Source organism: Oreochromis aureus, linkage group 9 (assembly GCF_013358895.1).
Source record: "Oreochromis aureus strain Israel breed Guangdong linkage group 9, ZZ_aureus, whole genome shotgun sequence".
NCBI lineage: Eukaryota > Metazoa > Chordata > Actinopteri > Cichliformes > Cichlidae > Oreochromis > Oreochromis aureus.
In genome coordinates, this window is record NC_052950.1 from 312,666 (window position 1) to 327,331 (window position 14,666).

Genomic DNA, 14,666 nt, shown 5'->3' on the forward strand with positions numbered 1-14,666 from the left:
CCAAGGCAAAAAAAAAGTCTCTAAAAGAGAATAATTTACATTTGCCCCAAAACAAACCCTCCTCATTAGAAAGCTGACCTGGCTCTATGGTGTGAGTGTGCTGCTGTCAGTGCTGTGTCTCCTGTGAGGTTAGTGTCTGCTGGTATCATAAATGGACAGATGTGCCAATTTCTTCAGTCGTGGGTCACTTGCATCTTGTATGGCATTTAATATGGGCATGCAACTCTACATGTGTGTCAGTGTTTGTGAGTGGCATGTGCCAGATTTACTGGGGTCATTGGAAAGCCTGGTGGAAGCGGGGCAGTGTGGTTGGAGTGCTCAGGTTGGATATGAAGGAGGAGGAGAGCCCCTGAAGTGGACTCTCAGCAGCCTCTGAGCCCGTGGCAGCCTGAGAGGGCAGCTGAACTAGAGATGCGGGCTCTTCATTGGGTAGAAAAGTGACGGTCTGCCCCCCACTGCCCCCTACCTGATTGTACGGAGGCCCGTTGAGCGGCAGGAAGTTGAAAAGCTGTGAAAAATCCATTAGAGAGGAAGATAAGGCCAAAGAGTCGCCTGCGGGTGCTGCTACTGATGTGGACATTTTGGACAGGGACACCTCCTCATTGGCTTCCTCCAGCACACCCACTTGAGGAACCAACTCAAGTTTGGAGGAGGAGAGTTGGGGTTCTTGGGCTTCAGAGGCGGAAGATGGCATACTGCTCTGAAGCTCCATCAGGTAGGTCTCCAGGTCTCCCTTAAGATTCTGCTCCCGCTCCTGTGAGGACACGGCGTATGAGGTAAAGTTGGAGCCCAGTGGGTACTTTAAAGAAAAAGGATGCGTGGGACTGGAGAAGGGCTCGGTGTCGAGGACGGGGCCTGTGTACACGTTCAGCTGGTGCGGTCTTGGCGTCAGCATTCCCGGGAGCTCCCCCTTTACGCTCCCAGACGCCAAGTCGTAGACGACGGGCTCCAGCGAATCGCCTGGCTCAGTTTTAACCCTCAGCAGTTCCCGAGCATGGCTCTTTTTCATGTGACGCGTCAGATGGTCCTTCCTTCCAAAACGCTGGGCGCAGTACTGACAGAGGAAGTCTTTGCGTCCGGTGTGCACTACCATGTGTCGTCGCACGTCTTTACGGGTGTAAAACCGCCGCTCGCAATGCTCGCAACGATGTTTTTTCTCCTTGGTCCCACCGGAGGACTTGCCAGCATGTGTTTTGAGGTGTTCCAGAAGAACCCCAGTGCTGGGGAATGGCTGCAGGCACACTTGGCAGGTAAGGTCTCCACTGTTGGCAGCATGGAGGGCAAGGTGGCGTTTGAAACCCAGCTTCGTGTTGTAGCTCTTGCCACACTCTTGACAAGTGAATGCCTCCTTGTGTGGATCGTGAGTATGTAGGTGATTCTTTAAGTGATCCTTACGGTGGAACATTTTCTCACAGTATGAACACTTGTGGTTTTTTTCTGGCGAGTGAGTTGCCATATGCCTTGGAACACAGACACATTCTATGAGCACTCACAATTGTTGCAATCATGTTTAAAGTAGGCATGCTTTACACATAAACACAACAAACTAGTATTCAACACATCAATCTGACCACTACACAACATTATGTTACCAAAAGTGCAAAGAGAAAGCAACATGTTGCAGCCTGTTATGTACTGCTGCTTGTCTGTACCGTAGCAGCTTGTATTTGGAGACGAAAGCCTTGGTGCATTCAGGGTGGGAGCAGCGGTAGGGTCTTTCTCCTGTGTGAGAGTATGAGTGCACCTTCAACTTCTCCAGACTGTTGAAAGCTTTCTGACACTCCTGACAAGGGAAATTCTTCTTCAGCTTGCCTTCTGCTCTCTTGCGCCTCCCCAGAGGTACTGCAAGCTTTGTTTTGTCCAGGACTTGGTCACGGTGGCCCTGGGTTCCCGTGGCCATGGCACCCTAAGGCTGACCAGCTACATGGACCGATGCACGGCGTCGGACTAGTACTGATGTGATTATTCTGTCCAGTTTTATGTGCTCAACACTGCCTGGACACAGGGTTCTGTGAGAGAGGGAGAGAAAGAGCAGACATATCGTCAGAGCTTCAGTATAGGACAAGGCTGTGACACGACATGAGCTCCAATAAAGACCTGCAGTGAAAATACATCAACAAAGAAACTGGGTAACTCCTGCAGATGATGTCAAACTGGTGACTATTGAAAGTCTAAGTGAAAGTCTTACATATCGTCTCAAAAGTTGAACTACTCGTGATAATTGGTTTATTTAAAATAATTGGTTTCCATGTCCAAACCTTACTTTTAAGTATAGTGCAAATATTTTCACTAAGGTTGAGGTAGATGTTAGGAAAAGCCATTCCAGAAGCTGAATGTTAGCCCACTTTAGCTATTCTAAAAGAAATTCTGATTGTTGTCTCCAAGCTGCTGCTATTATTCCATCGTATGAGCTCAGTGTTCTTAGGTTTGAAAGCCTCACTTCTCCAAACATACGTCATCGTTGTGGCCAAATGCCCCATTTTGGTTGTCCATATGGGGAACTTGAAATTTCAACTCGGGCTGAAGATGGCGATTTTGGAGCACAAGCTTCTTCTTTGTTGCCATGGAGTTCCATCAGTTTCCAGTTCACGGCAGGTTTGAGCCTTGGTGGTTTCCTGTGTTATTCCTGAACTTCCCAACCAATTTCCTCTCATCTTAAAGTGATAGTTTGGGTCTTCTTCCAGACTTTGGCAAAGTGGTGACATACCAGAATAATTTGCACTGATATAATATTGTTAGAATGGTGAAGATTTAGGAATATGCAGCTGTTTAGATATGGCTCCAAGAGACCTTCCCAACACGTGTAATTCTTCTCCTTAGATGTTGACTGAGTTGCTTGGATGGTACTGGTCAGTCGATTCCTTTACGCTGGCGAAGGGACACGACCAGTCACTTCACCACTAACATCAAGTTCTGGGCCTTGGCAAGTTGAAAGACACTGTCGACCCATCAGCAGTGATGCAAATCCAAAACAAATTCAAACTTATGCACTCAGTTTTTGCTTGTTAAAGCCATTAAAGATGTATGCTGTACAATCATGTCTTTTTAAGTGCACAGAAACCTCAAAATGACCACAAAATAATTTTTAAAAATATTTTTGTAGGTCATATAGAAATGTAAACCCCAAAAAAACCCCACCAAAACACAACACAGTGGGCAGCCCTTTCATTGGCCACAGTGGCACCAGATGGGTGACCCGTGATATTAAAAAATCTGAATCAATCATTTAACTATAATTGGATCTAATAATTGTTTTATTTGGAAAAAACACAAACGGTGGACCTGAAGCCTGGCAAAGTGGAAAACTGTCTTATGGTTTGACTAATCTGTATTTTTAATTCTTTTTCTAAAAGTCCCACATGCTGTGTCTTGCGGGCTAAAGAGGAGTCAGAGCATCGGTCTTTTTAACTAGTGCAGAGTTTTAGCAGTCATGGTGTGAAGGGGAAATAGTGACAGGACAAGAGAAACTTTCATACACGTCTTTTTCAGGGAAAGCTTTGTTTGTTATACCAAGATAATCCCAACTGAACCGTCTGTTAGACTTGTCTATCTGCAGTCTGCAGTCCAGGTATTTTAAAAAAATCAACAGCGTCTGAACCGAGCAGCAGCTGAAATCCTACGTTAGACAAAAATGGGGCAACATTTTGATTTAATCACAGGTGATGCAACCCACAGGGAACATGGCCTTATCCAACCTTACAGAAATATATATAGATCGATCTAATAATACTAATAACATGACACACATGCATCTGTACTTTGTCATTTCGAAGGATGTAACATAAAAACAAAGATGTGGTTATTTTAGTTTATTTGGTTACATTTCTTTAAACAGAGAAATGGTCTTATTTCTGTGTGCAGGGTCCACCAGCTAAGCCCTGTACATGAAGATCTCATCCTGTCGATGCTGTGAGGTGCACTGAATTCTTCAGGATCAGTAGCTAATATCAAACAGCCCTTCTCTTTAATTACACAATCTCACACACCATTACTTTCCCCCAGTTAACCAACTTGCTGGAATCTACAAAAAAGAAATAAAATGTCCTTAGTGTGAAATATTTAACTGTGTATTTCAAACTATTAAAAATAAAAACTATTCTGTTGTATAATGACAATAAAAAGCAATTTGATTCTTCTATTCAAATTCTATTCGAAATTCGTTTTCAAACACAGACAAAGAAAAGAGTTGTTCAGTGCAGACAAACAGATCACATCTTGCATTTTCACCAACTTTTGACCGAAGAAAAAATAAAAATATTTTATGTGAAATGAAATTTTGCTTGATCTGCAAAGTAGTTCACGCAGCACAATAAAACCATGACAATAAAAACACTGATAAATAAAGACACTGCATCACTCTTTGCACCGGATTATGGTTTGGGGCTGATACCTCTATAATTACTGTAAGCACATTTAGAATTTCGTTTAACTTATGAGCTGAAAATATACACTAAATGATTACAAATAACTACACAGGAAATGCTTGGTTATTTTGTAATAATTAAGAATTAGCAGAAGAACTTTTCATAAAAAACAAAAAACATAAAAAACACCAAAAAAGAAAAAAAAGAACATTTTTTTTTATGAATAACTGTTTATTTTAGAGAAATTACAAATGTATCTACTTAGTACAGCTCACTATTCTTTAGCAACATGATTAAGTATTACTACTGTCACTACTTGTGCCTGTTTGGTAAAACTTTTTAAGCATTTATTCATGTTTTAGTGAAAGTGTGGATAGATTCTTCTTTAAGCAGCTCTTTGCTTTAATCCCTGAATATCTGAATGAATTTACACTCTTAAAATAATCTTTATTGTTAGAAGCAAAAGGAAACAGACGAAATGTTACTCATTTCAACACAGAACTGTTCTCCTGTAAATGAAAACCAAATGAAATCGTTTCAGTCTAATCAGAAAGAATAAACCCGCTTTAAACTTGGTGAATTGTACAGAAACAAGCAAAGCAGAAAGTTACTTTTTGGCTTCAAAACCATAGAAACGGCTGATTTTAGGAGACGGTTCTACCCGTATTTAAATTCTCACAATTTCCCTAAACTTTAATCAGTTCCTAATTTGATGAATCGGGTTGTGCGGACAGCTCTGTCCTGTGCAGTGCATTTCTCATTATGCAGCACATCGGAACCACAAACGGGTTCAAAGCAAGCGGTCGGAGAAGCGTTCACACAGACTTCGGCTCTGCTTTAATGTATGTAAGACAGGTACAGACAGACTGGCTCCTGATTGGACAGCACCGAACAAGTCTGTGAAAGCTTTACGTTTTAGGCACCATAGCCTGACTTATGACCGGCTGTGCACGGTGGAACAGCGACAGGCACACATTTCGTTAACAGCCCACGAAGTGTGAACCTGCCACACAAATCACACTGAGCCACAGTAACTTTGGGCTTTTTAAAGACACTATGCGACACGCTGGGACGCTCGGCGCTGCCACATTAGTTCTCCCTCCATTTTCTACTTTACTGACAAGAAACGGAGCCGATTGTTTTTGGACGTGAGCTTCTGTGTCACACTGTGATCAATAGCGCAGAGGGGAAAACGCCATATAGTACACGGCCGCAGACAAAATGTCAGTGCGGCCGCTGCACGCTTGTATCGCCGTTACGGTTTGTGGAGGAGATGCTTGAACCGACACGAATGTTTACACTGCGTGCGCTAAAGTGAAATCCCGCGGGGAGGAAAATGAACATTATTTCTCAGCCTCAGCGCGCCTGTTCGTGACGGGGCTCACGGCACTGCCATTGTTATTATATTAGAAAAATAAACCAAGTGTTCAACTTTCCTCAAGTATCCTTCACACCACTGGTTCGTGGGATCTTTAATGTTCGTGAACACGCACCGTCACACTAATATCAGCAGTGACACCGCTGATTTGACATATCTCAGTCCTTGTGCCCTGCCTTAGTTTTCTCTGTGGTCCAAAGCTGGGTACTGATTAACACTAACTTTTTCCCCAGCTCACCCCGCTCATAATTTAAATAACCCCGATATTTTAATTGAAGAACTGAGTAACCGTTTCCTTATTTTACACCAGACTTACCCCGGACGCTTTATCATCCTTTCTGTTGAGTTTTTCTTCACTTTCAACTATTTTCCGAATTTTTAATAATTTTTTTCTCATATTTTTTGCGAGACGCGGCGGGCCTGAAAATTGTTTGCTTTCTCCTCTTTCGAGCAGCCATTGTGTATGCGCTGCGATGCAACCGAACTTGGAGTTAGTCACACCCATTTAAAGTTCCGACAGGGCGCTTTTTGATTTGTGAAAGGCGCTGTTGTTTTCACTGTAGTGTCGCTTACATTGTCTTTAAATAAAACTCAAAAACTGGACTCGTCGTTAATCCCCGAAACTTCTTTTCGCCCCTGTTTTGCAAGGATACGAAACCTAACAGTCAGGGTAGGAATCCTATTGGCTCGCTGGATTGTCTTTCTACGTTGCAGGTTTTTACAGCGTCTATTGGCTCATCTTGACGTCAGTCCTCGGTGACGTCGTGGTGCGCCGGTGCAGTAACCAGAGGCGGCGGTAAGGTGACAGAAGGTTGCGTTATCAGTTAGCTTCATGTTGCTCGGAGTCGTGCTAGCGTCGTTTTTTGAGTCTAGGGGCAGTTGTGTATTTTCTAAAGCTGGCTCCTCTTCACTGCAGTGGATGTTAGCTGCTTCCACGGGGCGCTAGGCTAACGCCGGGTTCTAGAAGGCACGTTGTAACGTTGTGTCGCCGTATTCAGGTAATGGTGAGTATTCCACTCACATTCAGAGCTGCTACAAAGTTTCTGCACCGTTTGGAGACATTAAAGAAGCTTTAGCTTGATACAATATAGAAACGTACTGGTGGAGGACGCTCAGCTGCACCAACCGTCGTTAGGAAATCTGCTAATTAAATAACAAGTGCTCTTTTTAACGCTTCCGATCTCCAGGAATCATTAAAAAGTTTCTGTTTACAGTAGAAAGAACTGCCTTTTAATTCGGCATGTATTTCAAACTACAAACATCATTCAGCTTTATTGAAGTTTCACTTTTTTATTTCACTGATTTGTTTAATCCTAAAAAAAACTGTAAACATGATATAAAAGTCAATCTCCAAACTGATCACAACTTAACCTTTGATATCCTCAAGTTGTAAATCGACCTGTGGAATAAATAATGATGTGTTACATCAAACTTCACAGTATAAAACATGTTGGGGGGTGTATTACAGTAAAATGCATTGGAATGATTTCTTGCTGCACAATAGTACATAACCACAACCACATGTCATGTGGAAAATGTAACGATTGAAAGTGAGCTAATGTGTATTGACTTTTATATGTTGCCCACAATAACAGTCTGGTGTTGATATAGTGCCTCTGAAATGCCTGATTCATTGGAAAGCAAACACCCATCTTACATCACAATATCTGCAACTGAAAAAGGAAAAAAATGGCCTTTGAGTAGGGCAAAAGGAGGCAGTTATGTATGTATTTATTAGGGATGGGTATTGTTTAGGTTTTATCCGATACCGGTGCCAAACCGGTACTTTTGAAATGGTGCTGGTGCTCAAACCGGTGCTTAAAGAATGGAGAACACAAAATTGGTCCAAAAATCTCTCATGTTCAGCTGTTTTTTTTTTTTTGTAAAAAGATAACAATGTTAGCCTTTTCTGCAGCTATAGGGCATATATGGCATCACTCTTGGCTGGAAGCAGTGCTTAAACAATGGAAAAAACACAAACTTTGTCCAAAAACCTCTCATGTTTAACTGTTTTCCACTTTTTCTTTGGTCATTTTAGCCTTTTTGGCCAGGGTGAAGGGAGTATCTGCCATCAAACAAGAAGACAGCCGCATGTAATTACGACGGTGTTTGCTAGTTCACCTTACATGCATTAATGTAATAATGTGTTTAGCCTACTCAACGTAAATTACACACGAACAACATGAAGCTGCTCACGCAGAGGAGAACGGCTGCTGCTGCCATCATCATCCTCGTCATTTCTGCTACACTGGCAGGGCTAGGGGCCAGGACTCTCCTCTTCGGGTTCTTGGGGGATGTTGCTAACTCCGGGTCCGATAACAGGCACCACACCCACCTGTGCATGGTGTGAGGTCTCGCAGCAAGCTATCAAACACGGCGCATTTCTCGGCTTTAAAAAAAACCCGCTATGCGTCGCCAGGTGTTTCATCAGATTTGAGGTGTTACCTCCTTTGACAGTATCACAGTATCAGCTTAAAGCACTTGTTGCAGGCTGCTGAGTTTGCATCTTTTGCTGTGAAGTACAGTCAGACTTTTGACCGCTTCGCCTTGGGCATTTTTAGTCTGTAGCTCTGCTCTAAAAGAACGTACGTACCTGGCCCCGCCTACTATCCTCGGAAACGTAAAATGATTGGCTAGAATTGGCTCAGGAAAAAAAAAGCACCGAAATAAAGCACCGAAATGTGCGCTGCTTTTCGGTCTGGTTACTACCGTTTATGTCAGAACCGGTGCCATCATGGCACCGGACACCGGTACCCATCCCTAGTATTTACCTTACTGTGCGGTTACTGTGTTATTGTTATTTTAGTTCAGTTAACTAATTCTAGTGGACATGGACACAGATGATGGATCCAAACAGGGCAGCCAGCGGCTCACTTCTGGTTCTATAGATAGGAAAACGTCCTGAATTGTGACATGTAATTAAAAAACTACAATGATGACACTGAAAACAGTCAAATTAAGGATTTACAATTGAATTTCATTAACCAGTGGGAGACATGCTCTGTCGAGTCTATGGTTTAATGTTAAAATGCTGCCTGGTCAAAATATATATATATATATATATATATAAAAAAGAGCTAGCTTGATTTTGATCCTTCTTTCTGGTTTCCTGTGACTAAAGCAAAGAAGAGACATGTACCCCAGACCATTTCATGGTCAGCACCTTAAACCCACGGCTACAAGGGTGGCTCTTTCTTTTGAACGGGAACAAGCCTAGTTTTATTACTGATGAGTTAGCTGAACGTTTTACTCTTCAAAGTAATTCTTTGTTTTAGCAGTTCTCATTAGTGCAAGTGACGTCACAGACAATGGAGTCACAAAGAGAAGAGGTAAATGACTGCTTCTGAGAAAAACTAGCCTGTTTCTTTCCATCCATACAGATTCAGATGGATCAAAATGCACGGAAAGTTCGGAACCAGGACATTAACCCCTGCATCGAAGTAAGCTCGCCGTCTGTCACATGCTGCACCGTATCGGCTGTGTGCCTGCTGCTGGGACATGAGTGTAGTGGGTTTCTAATCCTGTGCTTTGAAATACTCCTTTTTTCAGGAGAGTGATGACTCCCAGAAGTGTCTGAATGCCTACAACTATGATAAAAGCATGTGCTCCACCTACTTCCAGAGATATAAGAACTGTAGGAAATACTGGGTGAGTGTAATTTTTCAATGTTTTGATTTGTTGTTGGCAAAGATCTTGAAAGAACTTCATCCTTGATGCTGCAGTGGTGACACCCACTGGATGGTTAAGGCACCACAAGTAATGAGTAACACACGTATGTCGGCAGTATCAGTGGTTTCGGTATCTGATCGACACTAGCAGGATGGAATCGATGTTTTAGTTTGTTTCTCTCCTAAGTTTGGTGCGTCGCTCCCATTCTTCAGAAAGCTGGCATGTCTGTGCAAACACTTCCCCTCATGCAGGCTACGCTCCCTCCTCCCTGATTGGCTGTGATTAACCGTCCTCTGGTCACGTGACTCAGCGGCACTGAGCAGAACCATGCAGGCTGCAGTGAGTGAGAAAAGCTACTTTAAACTGTAAACATGACGGAAACATCACCAACTTCCATAAAGACATAAAAGAGTAGAAAACAGAGCTTTGTCCTGGAACAAACGGCAGAACGAACAAATGGGAGAAAGGGAATCCTTCAGACAGACTCGGACCCCCAGCTGAGCGTCTCGTTCACAAAACTCAAAACGGACATTTTTGAAACCTGGCAACGAACATCGTCATGGTCCCTGAGTCCACCGAGCAGCGGGTGTATAATCGGCTCGATGTCCGCCTTTGTTGTAGCGTTTGTATCACATACGAATTATGTCACGGGATGCTGTTGCGTTGCTATGACAGTAACGACACAGATTAGGTGGTACTTGATTGTAATGGAAAGCCAGTTAATCAGAGTTGAGTCGTGGCGAGGCTCGGCGAGTCGATCTGAGTGGGTGCTGATGGAAACGTGGATTAACACGCTCCTTCATGGAGTGCTAATATTTACAAATGAAATGGACATCTTGGACTTTGAGGGTCGTCAATATACCCTCATAATTATATCGCCATATTTCAAGGAACTTTGCCATAATTCTATTTCTAAGGATATAAAATTACTGTTTGATCACTGAGTGCAGCGAACAGTATGAAGGGCATCTTAATCTTTCTTTTCATAAGAGCTATGGTCATTAGTGACAGCGATTATGACCATTCAAAATGTGAATATTTGATATTCCAGCAGTATGAAAGCGCAGTCGTATCTCTCGTGTCACAAAGAGCTGCCACATCAGGTTTGAGTTGGCACATTTCTCAGTTGCTCTTACAGACATGACCATAGAGGGATTTGTGTGTCTGGGATCAACTGGGAATCTTTCAGTAGGCTAATCTGTAAACCACTACACCATCGAGCCAGAGTGAAATGGCATCAGTAAGCACAGAACCCAGCCTGCTATTGTTTCAGCTCCAAATGTGAAGTAAAGGAACAACCTCCCTGCTCGCTGTTATAACAGTCACTGAAATCCTTCAGAATACTGTCACATCAAAGCTTTTCCACTGTCATGTCCACTGTTTATCATTACTGTGTCACAGGGCAGTGGTCACATGACTAATCTGTTTACATCTGGGTAACACATCACCAGCTGCTAGTGTGCCCTCCTCTGCCTGTCCCCTGTCACAGGTTGAACTCTGATGGTTATGTGTGTTTTATATTTGTTTCAGTCTTTCATTTTTAACGTTGGCTTTAAGGAGGAATGGGAGCGTTGTCAGCACAGCATGTTGATGCCGTTCCTAGACGCTGACACTGAGGCCCAGCCTGACATGATTCAGTTATCTTTGTGTGGAAGCCGTGTGCCTGCTGTCATTTACAGTTTTAGCTGTTTGCTGGTTGTTGAAATAGTTTTGTGAGCTTTAGGCTGAGATTCTGGTTTTCTGGCAAAATCCATTTATCTTTAAAAATCCATTCAGGATTTACTGAATCCAGCTTTGATCAAACTGAAATCAATTTGAATCGGGAAATTGATTTCTTTTTTTTTAAACCCAGCATGTTGCTTACAGTTTAGAGCAGCACTGCCACTTGTGATTTGAAATGCATTGTGGGATACCTGGCCGCCCTAAGTTCATCATACCTTGCGATAGGATGGACCTGTCTTAAACACATAATGAGTTGATTTAATACAGGGGTGCCCAATCCCAGTCCTCGAGAGCTACTGTCCTGCAGCTTTTAGATGCATCCCTACTCCAACACAGCTGAATCAAATAGTTGGATTACCAATTCGGCATGCCATCAAGTCTGGCAAAGGCCTGATAACGAGCCATTCATTTGATTCAGGTGTGCTGGAACAGGACACATCTAAAAGCTGCAGGGCAGTAGCTCTCGAGGACTGGGATTGGGCACCCCTGATTTAATACATCAATTAAAAATTCTGAAACCAACTGAATTGATGATTTCATGAATTCAGTTTGGCACTCGAAGCCCTCCATGATGCCATTATTTTCTCAGACCCACAGTGACCTTTACAGCCACACAACACTTTACACAAGTAAGCGAGACTTGAGCAGTCACACTGACTTGGTTAGAAGGTGTCATGCTATTTATTCAGCCTTCATTATTAGTAGAGAGCTGTTCTGAAAATTATCTGATGTGCTTTTTTTGGTTGGTTTGTTTTGTCTTGCAGCACAACATCATGGTGCAGAGGAGAAGAGATGGTGTGAAACCTGACATGCCCACTGCTGCAGAGAGGCTGGAGATGCTTACTTCACTGGGAGGCAAACCATACTAAGAGTGAGCCCAGTCACACGCACACTGGGAAGAGCAGCTGGCCTTCAGCCTGTGGTGGTGTTAACACTACAGTTATTCTGTGCTCCAAAGACTCGCCTACTCAAATCCAGGTCATCAGAAACTTGGAACAGTTTTACTTTTCATGCTTTTAGCTGCAGACTTGGTGCTGTTTAAGAATTTGACAGTAAAGATTCAATAGAAAAACACAATTTCACCTTAAGGTCAGCACAGGTGTCCTACTTTGGATCGTATGTGTTATGCTTATAAAAATCCATATTTATTATTTTATTACTCATGACACTGTAGACTCTGTGCACACAGGGGGGACCAGGTACGGTGTCACTGTTTTCTGGAGAGTTGATTGGCCTGCTGATCTCTAATCTTTGACCTGCAGGAGTTTCCCAGCATGGTTTACCTTGATGAAGAGAACCACCTTCATAGTACAACAGACCCAGGATTAGCCCTGAAGTTACCTGGATAAGCCCAAAGCCAGCTTTGCCTTACTGCTAGTCTAAAACAGCCAATGAGGAACTAGATACTGAATGTTTTATGGTCGAGTGTGCATCCTGTAAACCTGTAATGCGTGTTTCTGTCTCTTAATAAACATGTATCTGCATTAGTGATGTTTGATCTGTTGAAAAGTTTGATGGAGAAGAAGAAGAAAAGCATTGTGGGAAGACTGGAAGAAACAGACCGGAGCATCTCGAGACTGATGTTCATGTGATGGTGTTAATGATGAGTCTGTACTGTAGACTCCCTGATTCCAGTCTGACCAAAGTGGATTTCCTTCATTTTAAGTGACACGGGCTCCATGAAAGAAGAGCCACGAAGGTGCTGCTTTAAAAAAGTACAGTTTTAGTTTTAGTCTGATGAACAAGAATCGATGCTTTGTGGTGAGCAGGTCACAGGAGTATGGGCAGAAATCTGTGCCATCAGAAACTGAATTTGAATAAGTTAAATTTGAATTTGAATTTATGGTTTGAAAATGATCATCACTAAATTGAAATTGAATTTTATATATTGAAAATGAATTCATTTGCTTTGAAACTGCATTTTATCCTTTAAAAATTCAGCTCTCGAATAATTTCAGTTCTACAATTCAGTTTCAGTTCCAAAATTCAGTTTTTTGGAACTTACATCCGGTTCCGGTTCCAGAGTAAACGAGCGCAGATTAATAGAACTACGTTTTACTAGCGCACCGAAAGTGTTACTGACGGGAATCTACAGCGTCTGGAGCTGAATTAAGACTTCAGAAGTCATTCGTCATGTCGAATGACCAGCGGATAAACTCTCAGGTTGGTAATAAATGTATTACATGTATAAGAACAAGCGTCATGTTAACAATTGATAGCCGTACAGTAACTTTTATGCTTATTGTAGCTGTTAGCTAAAAACGCTAATTTAGCCTAGTTTGCCCTGGATTCAGCTTTGACAAACAAATATGATCGACTGTTTCTAGTAGGATTCCAAAGTTGTCATCTTGTACCCTGTCAGAGCCCTGTATGCTTGCAGAGACCCCTACAGTAAGGAAACATGCAAAACGGTGTCCAAACCTTTGTATTTGAGCTTTATTTATGTCTTACACAGCATCCCAACTCTTTAGCTAACTTAATAACTTTAGCTAAAGTGAATAGTTAGTCTAATTCATTAGTGCAGCGTTACTGGATCACCTCTGTTTGAAGTGATATGATATGTGACTATCACTGTGTTTAACTATCATAATAATTCTTAGGGTACTGAGTGCATGCTTAATTAGTTGGGTTTTTTTTTAACATACTGCTCCATTACTATGTTTGACAGGCTGAAGTTGTCGGGTCACCTCCTAAATCGACCATCTTTTACAGGTGTTTTGTGCCAGAAATGGAGTGTCCACTGAAGACTGAAGATACTGAATCTCTACGCCTTCATCTAGACAAGAGACATTAACCACTCTCACATGCTCTGTACCTACGTCACCTTCCCTGACAGTCGTAGCTTGGATCATCTGAGGGTGAAATTATAAGAATGTGTTATTTTGCAAAGTGCTCTCTAGGGTTCCTAAATAAAATATGGCATTGAGGTCATTTCTTTTGAATTAATCCCTTCTTCTGAAATATAAGAACCTCTCCTGGTTTTAATGGCACTTTGGATTTCCTTTCTGTTCCACTCCCAACCCCAAACAGATGCTGACACAGCAACATGGAAGAGGGAAAGAAGTTGGAAAGGACTTCTATAAATAAACCTAATGCCTAACAATGAAAAATGTAAAATAAGAACAACAATAATAATAAAGATAAAAGATGAAGTAACAAGTTTTTAGTTTATTCCAAATGATCATCCAGATGTCTGTGACATGTGATGACAAACACCATAATGGAAGGCCTTTGTCATCACATGCTTAAACTCATATTTTTGCATATGCTGAACAGGCAGTCAGACATGCTGTAACTGTGGGGTAGAAAACTGCATGAGCACCATACGGCAGGGGTCTCAAACTCCAGTCCTCGAGGGCCGCTGTCCTGCAACTTTTCCATGTGTCCCTGTTGCAACATACCTAGTAGGTCATTAGCAAGAGTATAGAACTTGACTGCATGCTGAGTTGGCAATTCAGCCATTTGATTCATGTTACAGCAGCTCATGAGTGAATGAACATGGTGCAATAAAAGTATTTTAGAAGTATATGTTT

The 14,666-nt window shown here is 42.3% G+C and overlaps 2 protein-coding genes across 7 annotated transcripts; one reads left to right on the plus strand and one right to left on the minus strand.

The window, feature by feature from the left end:
• Window positions 1–269: 269 nt before the first annotated feature.
• On the minus strand, window positions 270–6,281 carry plag1 (pleiomorphic adenoma gene 1). Its single transcript, XM_031739592.2, has 3 exons — window positions 6,059–6,281; window positions 1,653–2,009; window positions 270–1,460 (listed from the first exon to the last, which is right to left on the minus strand). Exons 2-3 carry the CDS (start codon window positions 1,898–1,900, stop codon window positions 275–277), a joined length of 1,434 nt encoding a protein of 477 aa, XP_031595452.1. The 5' UTR covers window positions 1,901–2,009; window positions 6,059–6,281; the 3' UTR covers window positions 270–274.
• Window positions 6,282–6,412: 131 nt separating this feature from the next.
• Window positions 6,413–12,620, plus strand: chchd7 (coiled-coil-helix-coiled-coil-helix domain containing 7). 6 transcript variants are annotated; one of them, XM_031739587.2, is made up of 5 exons: window positions 6,413–6,538; window positions 6,659–6,746; window positions 9,123–9,182; window positions 9,292–9,390; window positions 11,898–12,620. In XM_031739587.2, exons 2-5 carry the CDS (start codon window positions 6,744–6,746, stop codon window positions 12,000–12,002), a joined length of 267 nt encoding a protein of 88 aa, XP_031595447.1. In that variant the 5' UTR covers window positions 6,413–6,538; window positions 6,659–6,743; the 3' UTR covers window positions 12,003–12,620. The 6 variants fall into 6 exon arrangements, 5 of the variants coding, with proteins under 5 accessions (XP_031595447.1, XP_039473249.1, XP_031595448.1 ...); XM_039617315.1 differs by having other exon boundaries at window positions 6,659–6,740; XR_004199430.1 differs by lacking the exon at window positions 6,413–6,538 and having other exon boundaries at window positions 6,550–6,746; window positions 11,898–12,111; window positions 12,396–12,620.
• The last annotated feature ends 2,046 nt before the right edge of the window (window positions 12,621–14,666 follow it).

Coding starts and splice junctions, on each gene's coding strand:
- plag1 (XM_031739592.2), bottom strand. CDS start 1,900: ATGGCCACGGGAACCCAGGGCCACCGTGACCAAGTCCTGGACAAAACA. Junction 1,461..1,652: donor TCCAAATACAAGCTGCTACG/GTACAGACAAGC, acceptor CTGTGTTCCAAG/GCATATGGCAACTCACTCGC.
- chchd7 (XM_031739587.2), top strand. Junction 9,183..9,291: donor ACATTAACCCCTGCATCGAA/GTAAGCTCGCCG, acceptor TCCTTTTTTCAG/GAGAGTGATGACTCCCAGAA. Junction 9,391..11,897: donor AGAACTGTAGGAAATACTGG/GTGAGTGTAATT, acceptor TTTGTCTTGCAG/CACAACATCATGGTGCAGAG.